The sequence below is a fragment of the Leuciscus leuciscus genome (assembly GCF_965113295.1).
Source record: "Leuciscus leuciscus genome assembly, chromosome: 15".
Taxonomy (NCBI): Eukaryota; Metazoa; Chordata; class Actinopteri; order Cypriniformes; family Leuciscidae; genus Leuciscus; species Leuciscus leuciscus.
The window spans coordinates 42,023,853-42,043,983 of record NC_138739.1 but is presented as its reverse complement, the minus strand read 5'-3'; the positions used below and the strand labels follow the sequence as shown (position 1 = coordinate 42,043,983).

Below are 20,131 nucleotides of genomic sequence, written 5' to 3'. Positions count from 1 at the left end.
GGATGATTTAAAGTCCCAGACTGGGATATACATTTTTGAGAGATGTGGAAATGATATTAATATGTTCATTACTCTGGTTACACGTGTGACTCTAGCCAAATAACAAGCATTTTTAAAGGGTGATAAACAGTTACAGCAGAATAAGGTATAGCCTTATGGCAGTTTCAGTGGGAAGCGGAGAACAGGTTTGTGACCGGTGATCTACAGTACAGAATTACAGATGTCCTGCTCAGGATTGAAGTCAAGTCAAGTCAAGTCAAGTCACCTTTATTTATATAGCGCTTTTTACAATACAGATTGTATCAAAGCAGCTTCACAGTGATAACATGAAAATAATACAACAAAGTTTGTTTCTAGAAGAAAATTGCGTCATCATCCACCTTAAGTAAGGTAGATCAATAATATTGTTGAATATTAAATGTCCCCAACTAAGCAAGCCAAAAGCCAAGGCAACAGTGGCAAGGAACCCAAACTCCATCAGTGACAGAATGGAGAAATAAACCTTGGGAGAACCCAGACTCAGTCGCTCAGTTCTCCTCTGGCCAACGAGCAAACAGTGTATGATTATGATCCAGGACAGGTCAGAAGTCAGATTGGATCAGAACATTCAGAATATTATCCAGTTCATCTGGTTGGAAGTCAGAATCATCACACCAGTATGGAGACGGGTTTGTTGAGGATCAGTGCCGATGGCTGTCGTGTCGATGAGGCCTTCACAGGGCTGATGAGGCTGGCACTTCAGGGATGCGTCGTGGATGGGTCCAGGCGCAGGTCCACCATCTGATCTGGATCCGGCTGACCAAATCTATGCAGCCTAACATTGAATTATAGAATGTATTATATATGTATATGTATATGTGTTATGTGAATGCTAGGTCAAAGAGATGTGTTTTTAGTCTAGATTTGAACTGACAGAGTGTGTCTGCGTCCCGGACAATGTTAGGAAGACTGTTCCAAAGTTTTGGTGCTAAATAGGAAAAGGGTTTTTTGAATTTTGATATTCTAGGTATTATCAACTGGCCAGAATTTTCCAATAGACGTGAAGGACTATAATGCGTTAAGAGCTCGCTCAAGCACTGCGGAGCTAAACCATTTAGTGCTTTGTAAATTGTAAGTAATCAGCAATAATTAAAAATGTATACAATGTTTAATAGGGAGCCAATGCAGTGTTGACAGAACCGGGCTAATATGGTCATACTTCCTGGTTCTGGTAAGAACTCGAGCTGCTGCATTTTGGACCAGCTGTAGTTTGTTTATTAAGCGTGCAGGGCAACCACCCAGTAGCATTACAATAATCTAGCCTTGATGTCATGAACACATGGACTAATTGTTCTGCATTTGTCATTGAGAGCATATGGCGTAATTTAGATATATTTTTAAGATGGAAAAATGCGGTTTTACAGATACTAGACACGTGACTTTCAAATGAAAGATTGGTATCAAAGAGCACACCCAGGTTCCTAACCGACGACGAAGACTTGACAGAGCAGCCATCAAGTGTTAGACAGTATTCTAGGTTATTACGTGAGGACGTTTTTTGTCCAATAATTAGAATCTCTGTTTTTTCAGAATTAAGTAGAAGGAAATTACTAGTCATCCATATTTTTATATCAGATATGCATTCCGGTAATTTTGTGAATTGGTAAGTTTCGTCAGAGTGTGAAGAAATATAGAGCTGAGTAGCATCAGCATAACAGTGAAAACTAATGCCATGTTTCCTAATGATATCTCCTAAGGGTAGCATGTACAGAGTGAACAGCAACTGTCCTAGTACTGAGCCTTGTGGTACACCATACTGAACTTGTGATCGATGAGACATCTCTTCATTTACTGCTACAAACTGATAACGGTCGGATAAGTATGATTTAAACCATGTTAATGCAATTCCACTAATGCCAACATAATTTTTGAGTCTATTTAAAAGAATGTTGTGGTCGATAGTCTCAAATGCAGCACTAAGATCGAGTAACACTAATTGAGAGATACAACCCCGATCGGATGATAAGAGCAAATCATTTGTGACTCTAATGAGAGCTGTCTCGGTACTATGGTATGGTCTGAATCCTGACTGGAAATCCTTGCAGATATCATTTCTTTCTAAAAAGGAACACAGTTGTGAGGATACCGCCTTTTCTAGTATCTTTGACAGAAAAGGTAGATTCGAGATCGGCCTGTAATTGACTAATTCTGTAGGATCAAGTTGCGTTTTTAAAAAAAAGCGGTTTAATCATAGCCAGCTTAAAAGTTTTTGGTACGTATCCTAATGACAAAGATGAATGAATGATAATAAGAAGAGGATCTATGACCTCTGGGAGCATCTCTTTCAGTAGCTTAGTCGGTATAGGGTCTAACATACATGATGTCGATTTAGATGATTTAATGACTTTAGCAAATTCTTCCTCGCCTATAGTAATGAATGAATCAAATGTTTTCCTCCGGGAGACTACAATGCACTGCCTGATGCGATACTGTAGTAGACGGTTGCATAGTTATAATTTTCTCCCTGATATTATCAATCTTATAAGTGAAGAAGTTCATAAAGTCATTACTGCTGTGCTGCTTGGAAACTTCTGGGCTTGAAGCTTTATATTTCGTTACACTGTTTCAAATAAATACCTAGGGTTTTGTTTATTTTCTTCTAATAGGGTTGAAAACTAAGCAGATCTAGCAGCTTTTAAGGCCTCTCCGTATGCAATCGAACTCTCTTTCCATGAAATGCGAAATACCTCTAATTTTGTTTTCTTCCAGTTGCGCTCCATTTTTCTGGCTGCTCTCTTAAGGGCCTGAGTGTGCTCGTTGTACCACGGCGTTGGACTATTTTCTTTAATCTTCTTTAAGCGCAATGGAGCAACTGTGTCTTAAGTGCTGGAAAAGAGAGAGTTAAAAGTTTCTGTCGCAATATCGAGTTCTTCTAAGCTATCTGGGATGCTGAGATGATGAAACTGATCAGCAAGATAATTAATAAAGCAATCTTTAGTGGCAGAAGTGATAGGTCTAACATATTTGTAACACAGAGTCAGCTTTGCAGCCTTAGCTAAATTAAGTTTACACAAGACTAGATAATGATCTGAGATGTCATCGCTCTGCTGCAGAATTTCAACGGCATCAACATTGATTCCATGTGATAATATTAGATCTAGAGTATGATTACGACAATGAGTAGATCCTGACACGTGTTGTCTAACTCCAATAGAGTTAAGAATGTCTTTAAATGCCAATCCCAATGCATCTTTTTCGTTTTATATACATGTATATTAAAATCACCAACAATTAGGACTGTGTCTGCAGCCAGTACTAACTCTGATAGAAAATCAGCAAATTCTTTGATAAAGTCTGTATGGTGCCCTGGTGGCCTGTATACAGTAGCCAGCACAAATCTCAAACGTCATTTATCATTTACACTATATATTGTTACATTGAGCACCAACACTTCAAAATAATTATATTTTAAACTAGACTTCTTAGTAATTCTGAAAATATGACTATAAATTACAGCAACTCGTAAAGGCGCGAGCGAAAAAAGATGGCAAGTACAGGTTAACAGGCTAGCAAAATGTCAACTGTTACTTGTGTCAACAGTTATTGTCATTGTCAACCATGTTACTGTCATTGTCAAATATTACTGTGATTGTCAACCATGTTACTGTCACTGTCAACCGTTACTGTCATTGTCAACTGTTACTTTCGTCAACTGTTAGTCAGTCAACCGTTACTGTCATTGTCAACTGTTACTGTCACTGTCAACTGTTACTATCACTGTAACTGTTACTGTCATTGTCAAACTGTTACTGTCAACTGTTACTATCACTGTCAACTGTTACTGTCACCTGTTACTATCACTGTCAACTGTTACTGTCACTGTCAACTGTTACTGTCATTGTCAACTGTTACTGTCATTGTCAACTGTTACTGTCATTGTCAACTGTTACTGTCATTGTCAACTGTTACTGTCACTGTCAACTGTTACTGTTACTGTCACTGTCAACTGTTACTGTCAGCTGTTACTGTCACTGTCAACTGTTACTGTCACTGTCAACTGTTACTATCACTGTAACTGTTACTGTCAAACTGTTACTGTCACTGTCAACTGTTACTATCACTGTAACTGTTACTGTCATTGTCAACTGTCACTGTCAACTGTTACTATCACTGTAACTGTTACTGTCAACTGTTACTGTCATTGTCAGCTGTTACTATCACTGTAACTGTTACTGTCATTGTCAACTGTTACTGTCACTGTCAACTGTTACTGTCATTGTCAACTGTCACTGTCAACTGTTACTGTCATTGTCAACTGTTACTGTTACTGTCACTGTCAACTGCCCACTGAAGCTAAGCAGGGCTGAGCCTGGTTAGTACCTGGATGGGAGACCTCGTGGGAAAAACCAGGTTGCTGCTGGAAGAGGTGTTAGTGAGGCCAGCAGGGGGTGCTCACCCTGTGGTCTGTGTGGGTCCTAACACCCCAGTGTAGTGACGGGGACACTATACTGCCAAAAGAGCACCGTCCTTCGGATGAGACGTTAAACTGAGGTCCTGACTCTCTGTGGTCATTAAAAATCCCTTCGAAAAAGAGTAGGGGTGTAACCCCGTCATCCTGGCCAAATTTGCCCCTTGGTCTCTGTCTATCATGGCCTCCTAATAATCCTCATATACTGATTGGCTTCATCACTGTGGTGGGCGTTCTGGCGCAATATGGCTGCCGTCGCATCATCCAAGTGGATGCTGCACATTGGTGGTGGTTGAGGAGATCCCCCCCTTCTATGTAAAGCGCTTTGAGGTCTCAGAAAAAGCGCTATATAAATGTAACAAATTATTATTATTATTATTATTAACTGTTACTGTCACTGTCAACTGTTACTGTCACTGTCAACTGTTACTGTCAGTCAACTGTTACTATCACTGCAACTGTTACTGTCACTGTCAACTGTTGCTGTCACTGTCAACTGTTACTGTCATTGTCAACTGTTACTGTCAGTCAACTGTTACTATCACTGTCAACTGTTACTGTCATTGTCAACTGTTACTGTCACTGTCAACTGTTACTGTCAACTGTTACTGTCAACTGTTACTGTCAGTCAACTGTTACTATCACTGCAACTGTTACTGTCAACTGTTACTGTCACTGTCAACTGTTACTGTCACTGTCAAATGTTACTGTCATTGTCAACTGTTACTGTCACTGTCAACTGTTACTGTCAACTGTTACTGTCACCTGTTACTATCACTGTCAACTGTTACTATCACTGTCAACTGTTACTATCACTGTCAACTGTTACTGTCAGTCAACTGTTACTGTCACTGTCAACTGTTACTATCACTGTCAACTGTTACTGTCACTGTCAACTGTTACTGTCAACTGTTACTGTCACCTGTTACTATCACTGTCAACTGTTACTATCACTGTCAACTGTTACTATCACTGTCAACTGTTACTGTCACTGTCACCTGTTACTATCACTGTCAACTGTTACTGTCAACTGTTACTATCACTGTCAACTGTTACTGTCAACTGTTACTGTCACTGTCAACTGTTACTGTCAGTCAACTGTCACTGTCAACTGTTACTGCCATTGTCAACTGTTACTGTCACTGTCAACTGTTGCTGTCACTGTCAACTGTTACTGTCATTGTCAACTGTTACTATCACTGTCAACTGTTACTATCACTGTCAACTGTTACTGTCACTGTCACCTGTTACTATCACTGTCAACTGTTACTGTCACTGTCAACTGTTACTGTCAACTGTTACTGTCAGTCAACTGTTACTATCACTGCAACTGTTACTGTCAACTGTTACTGTCACTGTCAACTGTTACTGTCACTGTCAAATGTTACTGTCATTGTCAACTGTTACTGTCACTGTCAAATGTTACTGTCATTGTCAACTGTTACTGTCACTGTCAACTGTTACTGTCAGTCAACTGTTACTGTCACTGTCAACTGTTACTATCACTGTCAACTGTTACTGTCACTGTCAACTGTTACTGTCATCTGTTACTATCACTGTCAACTGTTACTATCACTGTCAACTGTTACTATCACTGTCAACTGTTACTGTCAGTCAACTGTTACTGTCAGTCAACTGTTACTGTCACTGTCAACTGTTACTATCACTGTCAACTGTTACTGTCACTGTCAACTGTTACTGTCACTGTCAACTGTTACTGTCAACTGTTACTGTCAACTGTTACTATCACTGTCAACTGTTACTATCACTGTCAACTGTTACTATCACTGTCAACTGTTACTGTCACGGTCACCTGTTACTATCACTGTCAACTGTTACTGTCAACTGTTACTATCACTGTCAACTGTTACTGTCAACTGTTACTGTCACTGTCAACTGTTACTGTCAGTCAACTGTTACTGTCACTGTCATCTGTTACTGTCACTGTCATCTGTTACTGTCACTGTCAACTGTTACTGTCATTGTCAACTGTTACTGTCAACTGTTACTGTCACTGTCAACTGTTACTGTCAGTCAACTGTTACTATCACTGTCAACTGTTACTGTCATTGTCAACTGTTACTGTCACTGTCAACTGTTACTGTCACTGTCAACTGTTACTGTCACTGTCACCTGTTACTATCACTGTCAACTGTTACTGTCACTGTCAACTGTTACTGTCACTGTCACCTGTTACTATCACTGTCAACTGTTACTGTCACTGTCAACTGTTACTGTCAGTCAACTGTTACTATCACTGTCAACTGTTACTGTCACTGTCAACTGTTACTATCACTGTCAACTGTTACTGTCACCTGTTACTATCACTGTCAACTGTTACTGTCACTGTCAACTGTTACTATCACTGTCAACTGTTACTGTCACTGTCAACTGTTACTGTCACCTGTTACTATCACTGTCAACTGTTACTATCACTGTCAACTGTTACTGTCACTGTCAACTGTTACTGTCACTGTCAACTGTTACTGTCAGTCATCTGTTACTATCACTGTCAACTGTTACTGTCACTGTCAACTGTTACTGTCACCTGTTACTATCACTGTCAACTGTTACTATCACTGTCAACTGTTACTGTCACTGTCAACTGTTACTGTCACTGTCAACTGTTACTGTCACCTATCACTGTCAACTGTTACTATCACTGTCAACTGTTACTGTCACTGTCAACTGTTACTGTCACTGTCACCTGTTACTGTCAACTGTTACTGTCACCTGTTACTATCACTGTCAACTGTTACTGTCACCTGTTACTGTCGTTGTCAAACTGTTACTGTCACTGTCAACTGTTACTATCACTGTCAACTGTTACTGTCACTGTCAACTGTTACTATCACTGCAACTGTTACTGTCACCTGTTACTTGCGTCAGCTGTTACTGTCATTGTTATTGTCAACTTTGTTTTGACTGATTAAAAAAATTTTTTTTACTTTTGAAATATGCAGGATATTTCAGGATATACAGGGTGGGCCATTTATATGGATACACCGCAACAACATGGGAATGGCTGGGGACACCAAAGTCCCGTTTGTGGCACACCAGTACATGTGAGGGGGCAAACTCCTCAAGATGGGTGGTGACCATGACATATACTAATGTGCCACAAACAGGACCTCAATATCACCAACCACTCCCATGCCACCACGGTGTATCCATATAAATGGCCCACCCTGTAGTTTACAGCCACATGGGACTTTTGCATGACCTTTAAATGATCATGATAAAAATGTTCTTGTCCTTAGTGTCCATGCTGAGAATTTTACACAAATCTTCAAAATATAAAATTCTTAGAGGTCTTTTAGAATAGTCACTATACATATGGCAGAAAAACGAAACATTAAATATTTGAGTCACTTAATCAGTGTATGTAGTGACAGTGTCAGTATGTAGTTGTCCGTAACAGTTGACAAACTTTTATCAAATATCAAAATGGTGTTAAATGATTAAGCTTTGACACTAGCAAATACGTTACACTGATAAAATATATAAACTGAAACCAATAGTTGTTTTATTGAGAAAGCATATTGTTTTTAAACCTTTTTGTTGATGTGAAATGTACTGGCTTGAAACTATTGGTTTTCCCTCAGGAAAATGCATAACTGCATGTGTTTTAAGTGGGTTTCATTATTTGGTTATTTTGCTTCGTAGAAATGATTGTTCTGCTTTTTTTTGGTCAAATCAAAACAGCAACAAAATATTAAAGAGACAAGACAACTTTACTTAAATAAACAATTTATATCTCACATTCAAAGTTGTCATATAATTTTTTCTTAAAAAAATACCCATCCATGCAACAACAATAAAGATAAAAGGATCGTTTTCAGGATGAGGGGTAATAATATTCTTTCTTTTTATGCCAAATCTATGAATCTGTGTTCCTCTCTCATGGTTCGGCACAAAAGAAAGGTTTAGATACACAAACCAGCTACACTTTAATCATGTTAGTAATGATGTATTCTAAATTGCTCATTTATTGTGAGAGAACACATCACATCACGCATGTGGCATTTGTTCTTCAAACGTTTCCCTTCAACGATTACAGAAATGACCTGATGTGCTGTGATGACTCTGTTAAACATTAATGTACGCGATACACTCCTGGACGTCCCAGTTATGGCTATTGACCAAAATCACACGTCTAAATACAGACACATCCCTACGGCACAACTCCGCATAGATGCCATGTTGAATTATAATTTATACACCACATGTGACCAAAGTCAATAAATGTAGGACAAGACGAACGAACGAACAGTTATTACAGTATATTTGCTCAACTGCTACTACAGGCGGATGTGATGTCTGTTTCCCAGAGAATGCAGAAAAGTGTCCATGTTTCAGCAAAAGGTTGACACTATAGTGCAATAAATGATTCATCTAGACAGAGAACATGCTGAACGTGTCATTCTCACGAGGACCAACCTAGGGACGAATCTTGCTACATTTGCTGATGGCAAATGGTCACTGTGTATCGGTGTAGTTAAAAGACAACCCTTCAAAATGAATCCAAAACAAAAACAAAATGAAAAGACATGCTCTTGTAATGGTTTATAATAATTTACAGTGCAGATGTAAGTGAGCACTAACTAAAGCAAAGATAAGTTTCTTAATCAGCCGTCTGTTTTTCAGCAAACATATCGAAAAATGCCTGAAACAATAAATGGAGAAGAAGCAAAACAGTTTCCAATTTTTTTTTTTGCTTAAATCAAGATTTGCCAATGAGGTGAGAAATTAATTTGAGAATTTGTTCTGTAATCGAATCTTAATACCTTACACAATTTTGCTTTTCAATGTTTTAAGGATGTTTAAAAATTTCGACAGATTAAGAAAATTATGTTTTTTGCGGTGAGGTTTTCTTCTGTACTGATAACCTCGTTGCTGACAGGGAAAGACTTCGTAACACAAGGGTAATCTAAATTCAAGACTACAAATATACTATCCCAACAAATATGTAAAAACTGTCAAATTTAATGATTGCTCTAAATGTACAGAGTAAGATAGCTACCAAAAAACAACAAAAAAAACATCACCTGACTGGTTAAATAGACAAACATAACTAAGCTGTCCATTCAACTATTGCCATAAGGCCAGATCCATCATCCTGTCATCAGAGGAGAGTGGTTTAAAACCAGCAACTCCTACAATAAAGCTTTAACCAGCGACTCTGAGCTAAACGCCTCCCTTTAAAACTCCTGGAGAAATGCTGGGAACTACAGCTCATATTTCACCCCAAAAACACCACAAGAAAATAACATTACTGCATGAAGATATTTTTAAAACCAGTAAGATTTTGTTTGCATTGTGACATTATTTTCATAATTAAGCATAATTATAATATATTAATAAATGGCAAAACAAAATCAGTGTTTCTGGAAGATTTGGGTAGAAATGCTCTCATGCTTAATTTATCATGAAAATAATCGCACAAAAATCTTAAAGACCTTAAAAAAGGTCCTAAAATAGGCTTCATGACTTCTTGTGAATTTTGGGTAAAATGTGACCTGTGCATTTCGTCTTGTGATTCACCACACACACACACACACACACACACTCACACCCACACACTCTCACACACACTTTAAGAGAGACCCTGACAGCGGACGTGCCCTGAGCTCCTGGTTCATGACTGCAGTTCTTCAGCCGGCCACATGATGGCGATGAATCCACGTGACAAACACACTGAAACATCTCCTGTCGAGGAGAGGCAGACTAGTGGCCGTCTCTCTCGTGACAGCCGAGTCAAGAACCTGCCTCCATTTCTGGTGGACATGAATCCCTCATGGCTCAAATACTAACTGAGAAACAGAAAACACACCTTCAGGTTTGCGTAATGTGCAATCTTTATAAACATCGTTGCTTTTCTATGAAAATGTCAACAGTCTGGAGGGAGTAGCTTTGCATGTCGGACTGCAACTGAAGGACCGACTGGTTGGCTACTGGTTCTCCTCGCGGATCTGCTGCAAAATGTTGACGAGGCTCTCGAGTCCGAGCACGTATCCGCGGTCCGGGCCGTCGTGGACGGTTTGGTCATCCCGGAAACCCTTGAAGGTGCTGTGGGCGAAGTCTATCATGCGCACGTCCACACTCAGCGCCTGAGGCTTGTCCTGAGAGGCCTGGCTCTCCTCCGAGGGGTCCACACACTCCGGGTCCTTGCCCTCGTAGATGATGAGCAGAGAGCTGGAGTAGAAGCGGTACGAGGCCTGGCGCTCCAGCACACTCTTCAGGCTGCACAGTTTGCTCAGGATGGGCTCAAAAAGGTCTTTGCGCAGCTGCGTCCCGTTGTGCATGAACTGAAAGAGTGCGTGTCGAAAGCCCTCGGTGGAAAGGCCCCGGCCGTAGTACTTGTTCCTGCATAGATAGTGACCCGTGTCCATCTGGTACACCTGCAGAATGAGCACAGGAGACAAGGACAGGTGGGTCAGGCTATCATAGTCAATGTGGCCTGTGATTCAAGAGATAGAAATCATGCGTTATATTCAGTCAAGGCTTGATCATACGGTCTTCCATTGGCTTTAGCCTTCAACCACTGTGCTCTTTGGTCAGGCTACAGTTCTAAGTTACAATATGGGACTTTCTTTAACAAGAAAATATACAAAATGTTATTAATGAGAGAGTGCAAAAACCTTCCAAACCATGTCTTATAACTCAGATACACTTGGATAAACCTTATATATAAATGAAAACAGTAGAGTCTACAAGCAAAAAAGGAACAGAAGCCGAGTCTGTATTAAAACCTGAATCAATATTGGCTTGCCTTTCAGAGGTTCGGAAGGATTTCAAGCAACACAGAGACTGCTTTAATCTTAATTAACTGGTGAGATATTTATTGAACCGACAGATAGACATATTCATCATCATGTTTGACCTTATCAGACTAGCAATCAACAATGTCAACTTTTGTCACATCATTTATTTAAAAACGTCAGTGTTTCCATTAAGTCAGAACGACAGCATTAGATATGGCAGCCGCTCGGATGACATCTTTCTTTGATTTTTCAGTTGCATTTGTCACGTACAGACAACGTTGTCAAAACGATCCTCGTTCACAACCGATAGGTGAAAATGACTGAAAACGCTGTGTTATTCATGTCAGGCCAGTAGATGGCAATATCACTTTGTAAAGAAACACTACGCGTCTATAGACTGAACATGTAATACGCATGACATCACCGTTTTCAAAAATTCATGTTTTTGTAGAGTCATAGAGACGATAACGGCATCGGTTTCAAAAACGTGCCCATTGTAACCCGTTTTCAAAAGTTGCAAATGAACAGACAAAACACATAAAAAGGTTTCCATTTTTAATTGGACACAGTGTCGTGTAATCAGATCCTAAATCAGATATCACATGCTCTCTAAAGAACCAGCGTTGGTCCTCATAGGTCGATCAGTACTGTTCTTCAGCTGGGTCAGCTGCTTCAGTCTGACTGGAATATAGACATACATATTCATATTTACAAATTACTACAGTGACATCTGCTCTCCAGCTTCTGTGCCATCTTGAGATTCAAACTTGGGTGCCATTGTACGAGTACCATGACTCAATGTGTCAACTACTAGGCCAAGAGTCTTCAAACCCCATTAACATTTCCCGTTAACTAAACGCAACAATTATTGCTATATCAGGGTTACTGATTGCCTTTGTCAGGGTAGAAGCCATACTGAATTTTACATGGATAAAAATGAGGCTGTGAGGGACAGACTTTCACACCAATAGATCGTTTTTTTTTGTTCTGCAACACGGACTTAATTTGTTACAATGTTGCATTTGCTTGGTTCGGTTCGCTTTCACAAGGCAACCTTTCAAAGCGCACCAAACTGTGTTCACGCAAGTCACTTGGTCAGAGTTTCCTCTGCGTCATCCATCAATAATATGATTGACAAGTTCGCTTCTTGAGCTTATTGTGGCTTTATTTGAAACTGTCGAGACACGCAAACACTATACGAATGTAGCCGTCATTCCTGCTGTTATTATAAACTACTTTCATATTAATACTGCAGCAAATTCAAACGCGCTCTCTCTGGATCTCCCAGCGTGTCTGGCGGTTAACAGTGAAGAAATACGGCAACACTATACGAGTGTTATAATGCAGCTAGAGCAGGAATCAAGGCTTCTTCGGGACAAGAGAAGAGCATATACACAACATTTTAAGATGAAGAGGTGCTCTTTTGCTTTTCAACTGTGATAACTAATGTACTCACTCACAGAATCAGACACTACTGCTATTTATAAAGCGCATTTTCCGTTTGAATTGATTCGTTGGTCCGTTAGGTTGGATTGCTTTCACACCTTCAAGAGAACTGTCCCTCGATCAGGCGATCTCAGAGCGCTTGCCGTGTTCATATGCCTAAACAAACCGAACCCAGGGAGAAAACACACCAGGATCCGGAACAAACTCTCAGGTGTGAGAGCACCCTTACACTCTTTACAGTGGCATGTGCTGTATAAAGCTCCAAGATCACATCTGTCAGAACAGACACACACACACACTCCTAATGTGACGCGTGTCAGAGCCGTACAAACCTGCATGCCACACACACACTCCTAATGTGACACGTGTGTCGGGTCAGAGCCGTACACACCTGCATGCCACACACACACACACACACTCCTAATGTGACACGTGTCAGAGCCGTACACACCTGCATGCCACACACACTCCTAATGTGACACGCGTGTCGGGTCAGAGCCGTACACACCTGCATACCACACACACACACACACACACACTCCTAATGTGACACGTGTGTCGGGTCAGAGCTGTACAAACCTGCATGCCACACACACACACTCCTAATGTGACACGCGTGTCGGGTCTGAGCCGTACACACCTGCATGCCACACACACACACTCCTAATGTGACACGCGTGTCGGGTCTGAGCCGTACACACCTGCATGCCACACACACACACTCCTAATGTGACACGCGTGTCGGGTCAGAGCCATACACACCTGCATACCACACACACACACACACTCCTAATGTGACACATGTGTCGGGTCAGAGCCGTACACACCTGCATGCCACACACACACACACTCCTAATGTAACATTTGTGTCGGGTCAGAGCCGTACACACCTGCATGCCACACACACACACTCCTTATGTGACACGCGTGCCGGGTCAGAGCCGTACACACCTGCATGCCACACACACACACACTCCTAATGTGACATGTGTGTCGGGTCAGAGCCGTACACACCTGCATACCACACACACACACACACTCCTAATGTGACGTGTCGGGTCAGAGCCGTACAAACCTGCATACCACACACACACACACACACACTCCTAATGTGGCACGCGTGTCGGGTCAGAGCCGTACAAACCTGCATGCCACACACACACACACACTCCTAATGTGACACGTGTGTCGGGTCAGAGCCGTACAAACCTGCATGCCACACACACACACTCCTAATGTGACACATGTGTCGGGTCAGAGCCATACACACCTGCATACCACACACACACACACTCCTAATGTGACACATGTGTCGGGTCAGAGCCGTACACACCTGCATGCCACACACACACACTCCTTATGTGACACGCGTGCCGGGTCAGAGCCATACACACCTGCATACCACACACACACACACACTCCTAATGTGACACATGTGTCGGGTCAGAGCCGTACACACCTGCATGCCACACACACACACACTCCTAATGTAACATTTGTGTCGGGTCAGAGCCGTACACACCTGCATGCCACACACACACACTCCTAATGTGACACGCGTGTCGGGTCAGAGCCGTACACACCTGCATGCCACACACACACACTCCTTATGTGACACGCGTGCCGGGTCAGAGCCGTACACACCTGCATGCCACACACACACACACACTCCTAATGTGACATGTGTGTCGGGTCAGAGCCGTACACACCTGCATGCCACACACACACACACTCCTAATGTGACACGCGTGTCGGGTCAGAGCCGTACACACCTGCATGCCACACACACACACTCCTTATGTGACACGCGTGCCGGGTCAGAGCCGTACACACCTGCATGCCACACACACACACACTCCTAATGTGACATGTGTGTCGGGTCAGAGCCGTACACACCTGCATACCACACACACACACACACTCCTAATGTGACGTGTCGGGTCAGAGCCGTACAAACCTGCATACCACACACACACACACACTCCTAATGTGGCACGCGTGTCGGGTCAGAGCCGTACAAACCTGCATGCCACACACACACACACACACACTCCTAATGTGACACGTGTGTCGGGTCAGAGCCGTACAAACCTGCATGCCACACACACACACTCCTAATGTGACACATGTGTCGGGTCAGAGCCATACACACCTGCATACCACACACACACACACTCCTAATGTGACACATGTGTCGGGTCAGAGCCGTACACACCTGCATGCCACACACACACACTCCTTATGTGACACGCGTGCCGGGTCAGAGCCATACACACCTGCATACCACACACACACACTCCTAATGTGACACGTGTGTCGGGTCAGAGCCGTACACACCTGCATGCCACACACACAGACTCTCAGGGCCCTATTTTAACGATCTGAAACGCAAGTATCAAGCGTGAAACGCAAGTAACTTTGAGGGCGGATCTCGGGCGCTGTTGCTATTATACCGGCGGGATAAATTACTCTTGCGCCCGACGCAAATCTAAAATGTGTTGGTCTGAAGTAGCTTCATTATTCATAGGTGTGGTTTGGGCGTAACGTGAAATAAACCAATCAGAGCGTCATCTCACATTCCCTTTTATAACGGCGGATGGACAGGAGCGGTTCACAGCCGAGGAGACCGACGTTCTCGTCAGGGTCGTAAAACACAGAGAAGTGACATTGGGGATGGAGAAACACAGACAAATTAGCTTCGGTTAAACAGGCGTTTAATAATTTGGGTAAATGTGTAAGCTAGATTTATGCCTATTTTTTCACATCTTCATGGACACCACAATGATTTCCCTCATGTGGAATATTTTTTCTTGTAATCATGTATGGTTTGCAAAAATGAAAACTGCTGCGTCTGTGTGTAGAGTAGAGAAGCAAAGTGTATGCGCGTTGTGCACACGCTACATTGATTAGGGCCAAAGCATGCGCCCTTAAAATAGCATCTGAATAACCCGCCACTGACTTTAGACTAGGTTTTTCCTGGTCAGTGGCGGAATTGTTTTCTGGAACTGCAAAATAGCACCAGGGAACATTTGCGCCGGAACACGCCTCCTCTTTTCGCTGAACCGCCCCCGGGAGCGCAAGTTCATTCCCTAATTTTTCCGACGTGCATCTGTGGAGGGAAAAGTCCGCTGTGCCTCGGGTGCAAAATAGGAATGATACATGCGTCGGTGTACAAAGTCAATTGCGCTGGGTGCAAGATAGGGCCCCTAATGTGACACTTGTGTCGGGTCAGAGCCGTACGCACCTGCATGCCACACACACGCACTCCTAGCGTGGCAGACGTGCTCTGCTCGCACTTCTTCATCTGGCGGGCGGCCTTCTCCTCGGAGGCGTCGTCCCCGTGCTGCCGCGTGCCCATCTTCAGGTCCAGGATACAGGGGCAGCTGAAGTGGTGGACCACGTTCTCCAGCAGCAGGAACTCTGAAGGAGGCTCAGGTCAAGGAGCGTGACAGGGGAAACACACACACATGCACACAGTGGGTTTACCACGGCCCATCTGAATACTCCATTCTGATTGGCTGGAATGTGTGTTAAAATGGTTTAGCTCTGGATTCCATTAACAATATTCTGCCTCTCTCAGAAACTAGTTCTCTCCTCTTAGCACCCGATCTGAATCACTGGTGATTAATGATGATTTCTGGAGCGTTTCAAATGAGTGTCAGAAAGAGATGAGCATCTGCTTCCTACAGCTCAGCTTGAGGAAATGAAGAGGCCATGGCAGAAAGCTGTTTTTACAGCACTTTCCTACTTCTCTTTGATGCTTCTGCTGTGCGCAGAAAACGGACTGTTTTGGGATAATGTTTGCTTATTGTTTAGGATAATGTAATGGGATAATGATAATGGGGGTGGGGGGGGGGGGGGGGGTAATGATGTCACAGTCATAGACAATGCACCTCAAGGAAGCATGCCAACAGAACAGCGACTGCTAATCGCAAAATGATTTTTAGTGTTGATGCATGGAGTTTCGTGTTCATTGAAATTAATGCAACAGTTTACATAAAAATGATTTTGACATTAATTCGCTTAGATTTGTGAATAAAGCCAGAGACAGACGGCGGTACGGTGTGGCAGTACAGTAGTCAACAGGAGAGTTGAGAGTTTCCTTTATAGCCATCAATGGGGGAAATCAGGCACAAAATAAAGTCTCAAATGTTTCCAAGCAGCTCATGTCCTAAATGTTTAAACTAGCAGATACGTCTGACCTCATTTATAAAGTGCTAATTTAAAATATAATGTATAAGGAATGTACGGAGACCCTAAAGGGACCTTTGCAAAAATAAAAATATACAGACTTTCACGTGCTCACAAGATACGTTTCTCGTGAGCACGTGAACGTCTGTATATTTTTATTTTTGCAAAGGTCCCTTTAGGGGCTCGGTAGGAATGAATGAAGGAATGAAGGAATGCAAACCCAGCTGTAGAGGATTAGAACATGATTTACACTGATAGATAAAAAGGTTCATGATTCACAGAGGTCCTACTTTAAAGTAAAGTATTAAACCTACATAAAGCTTTTCAGAACACCTCACTGTAAAGAGCAGTTTTACACCGGCCCTTTCATTACTCCTCTGCTAATGGAAACACAGTACTTTTATTGATCAACTTCATATTTCATACGAATGGAGAAGTGTAAGTGTAGTTGGTGTGAGGATACTGTAGAGCCTCCTGTCCTTGGACTCGGAGCGCATGCGGCTGAGCTGCTGTCGGTGGCAGCGCAGACTCCAGGGGTTGTGGCTGATCTTCTCGGAGCTCAGGCCACTGTTGCTGTCCAGCATCTGGAACGGCACATCCGAATGCATCTGGAGATCCAGAAGAGGACTCTTCAACTCCTGCAGACTGCACACACACACTGTTACCCACAATGTAATGCAAGAGGGACACTTGAGCATGTTTTCTGACTGCAAACTCTCAGAATTAATATATTGTACATGGGAATGTTTGCTTGGTAAGTTTGTTGATTAACACAGGATAGGAAGAACTGTGTTATTACCACAGAGATCTCGTTTCCAATTCCAATTGTTTAAAAATGGTAAATAAGTTTATACTGGTATGAACATTTCCTCATTATGACATCCCTAGTTCATAATGAATGTTAAAATATTTAAATTAAACTACAAAATGTTTAAATAGTATTTCCACTTTTTTTCAAATATGTATATGTTTTTTTGTTGACTAAAATAAACTTTTAATCAGAGCAAAATTGACTAAATAAATACATGACGAAGAAATATCGGCTAAATTTAAAGGATATTAACATGACTATACAATAGTTTTATGTACAGAACAACAGTAAAATTACAATACTAATATTTATGAGTGTCTTAATTTCTTTGCGATAGAGCTTGTATTTTGGGGGAAAACCACAGAGATTTAAAGGTGTGTTTTCAGTGCGTTTACTGTGAACCGAGATGCTTCAAGATGTTAAGCATGTAAATCAGACTCTATGTATATTATTACATCTGAGCCTTTGTGCTTTGATGATCACATTCACATATCCATGCATGGTTAGAATTTTTTATCAGTTATCAGCCAATTGGCAAGTTTCACATTTGGCTCTTGGCGAGTGTTACCTGGATGATCCACACACACATAAAAGCTTCTGTTGGAAGCTACCGTATACATACATTAATTAAATATATATTAAAGGAGCCCTATGTAAGATTGTGGCCAAAACTGGTACTGCAATCACTTTCAAATTGCTGTAGAACGGTGTATCCCCTCCCCCTCCCCCCTGACTCGAGGTTGCCAGATAGGCTGCAGGATCCAGCAGGAACGTAGGCTGCTACGTAGCTGTGGTAACTAGAGCAGAGCTGGCAACCCCGGTGCCGAAACACTACTGACTTCGTGATTGGTAGATAGGTGGAGGGTGGCGCTTCAGGCCAAAACCCAAGATGACAACATCAACATCAGTTGAGGGCTGCAACTTCACTTTTTAAATGACAATATCCTGGCTGGACTACTGTTGTCAGTGATAGAAGTATTTGAAATGAACATGATTTCTTAATGTCTAGTGACATATCAGGGCCATTTTATGATTAATTGAAATACATTTCTTACGCTCCTTTAAATGTACTTGAAAACCCAGCAATTTTCCTCATGGATTCCTGAAATTTCAAACGTCTCAGGTTGGAAAATACAGAAACCTGTCTAAATAGGTAAATATCTCGTCCCTGAAGCTGTGTTTGTGTGTGGTGTTGTATGTTTGTGTACCTGTCGGTGCCGTCGCTGTCGTGCGCTGGCCGGTCCTCTTTAATCTCGCTGCTGGAGCGGTGGAGGCTCCGGCGAGAGTGTTTCCGGCGAGGCTGATCTCTCTCCGACAGCTCCTCGTGATCCAGACCCTCGCTCTCTTCATACGGGTACGCCACCAGATTAATGTAGCCGTCAGAGTCGCCCTCGAAACACACCAGCACCACACCTGGACAACACAACACTCACAGGTCAGCAGGGTTTGGACTAAATCAATGTTTCAGAGGTGATTCTCCATTAATAAACACTTGCCTAAATGCACAACAAGCAAAAGAGGACACATTATTATTCAAGTCTGAAGCCACAGTCATGCGATTTTATGACGAATCAACACACAGTTACTGCTGATATAATTCAGCTGGTACCAAAAATGTAATTGTACATTTCTACTTTGTTCACTTCAGTTAAATATAGGACAGTTATTAAACATAGTTACATTCTGTACAAATTCAAGTACAAGCTTCAAATTTAGGCCCGAAAAATTCATGTAGCGACAACTGAATTTACATAAAAATGGGAGTGTGTGAATGCATTGATGTCACACTGACAGTTCTTCTGAGGTTCAGCCAATCAGAAACCACGGCACGCACTGACACATTCACAGATTTGATGATAGTTTATTAAGGGTAAGAAGGATATAAATTGCTGAGTAAAACATTGATGATTTTGAATATTGAACGAGTTTACAGAAGTGCCACGCAAAGAACCGCTAATGTAATGAAGAAGCTCAAAGGAGTGTGAGTTAGTGTGGTATGATGAATAAAGGAGCTGAGATAGATGTACAGAACGAGTCTGAATAATCCCAGCATGCCTCAGTCGTGAAGCTCATCTTTAGCTCTGTGATCGTCCTCAGACGAGGAGCTCATTACAGCTTGTGTAGCAGAAGACCTGCTGATCTAGTGTCATGCTCTCCTGTGTCTGCTGATATAAGATCCACCGAGATCAGACTTTCATATTTTGCATAATTAGGTCATTATCTGGCTGCTTCCAAAGATGTTTTGTTCAAGCAGAAGCAATTGATCTGTGACAGTGATACAGTGCAGTCAGACAAGATCTGTGTTTAGACACTGGCCACTGACAGACATTACGTGTGAGTCTGCTACTGTGCCTGGGATGTGATATCTGCGATGAGATAAAAAGACTGGCTACTTTAAATCAACACAAACACAGTAAGCATCTTTTAATTCCATTGTCTTACCCAACACACGACACAGGCTAGGGCTGCGGA

General features: G+C 42.1%; 1 protein-coding gene across 2 annotated transcripts in view; it reads right to left on the bottom strand.

The window, feature by feature from the left end:
• Positions 1-8,180: 8,180 nt before the first annotated feature.
• The window catches only part of ip6k1 (inositol hexakisphosphate kinase 1), a 47,548-nt gene continuing 35,597 nt past the window's right edge, over positions 8,181-20,131 (bottom strand). For both annotated transcript variants that reach the window (XM_082139744.1, XM_082139743.1), the window contains exons 3-6: positions 18,868-19,072; positions 17,312-17,493; positions 15,902-16,077; positions 8,181-10,848 (exon numbers count right to left, since the gene is read on the bottom strand). In XM_082139744.1, coding sequence (XP_081995870.1) covers positions 10,399-10,848; positions 15,902-16,077; positions 17,312-17,493; positions 18,868-19,072 — 1,013 coding nt within the window. In that variant the 3' untranslated portion in view covers positions 8,181-10,398. The remainder of the gene's footprint in view (positions 10,849-15,901; positions 16,078-17,311; positions 17,494-18,867; positions 19,073-20,131) is intronic.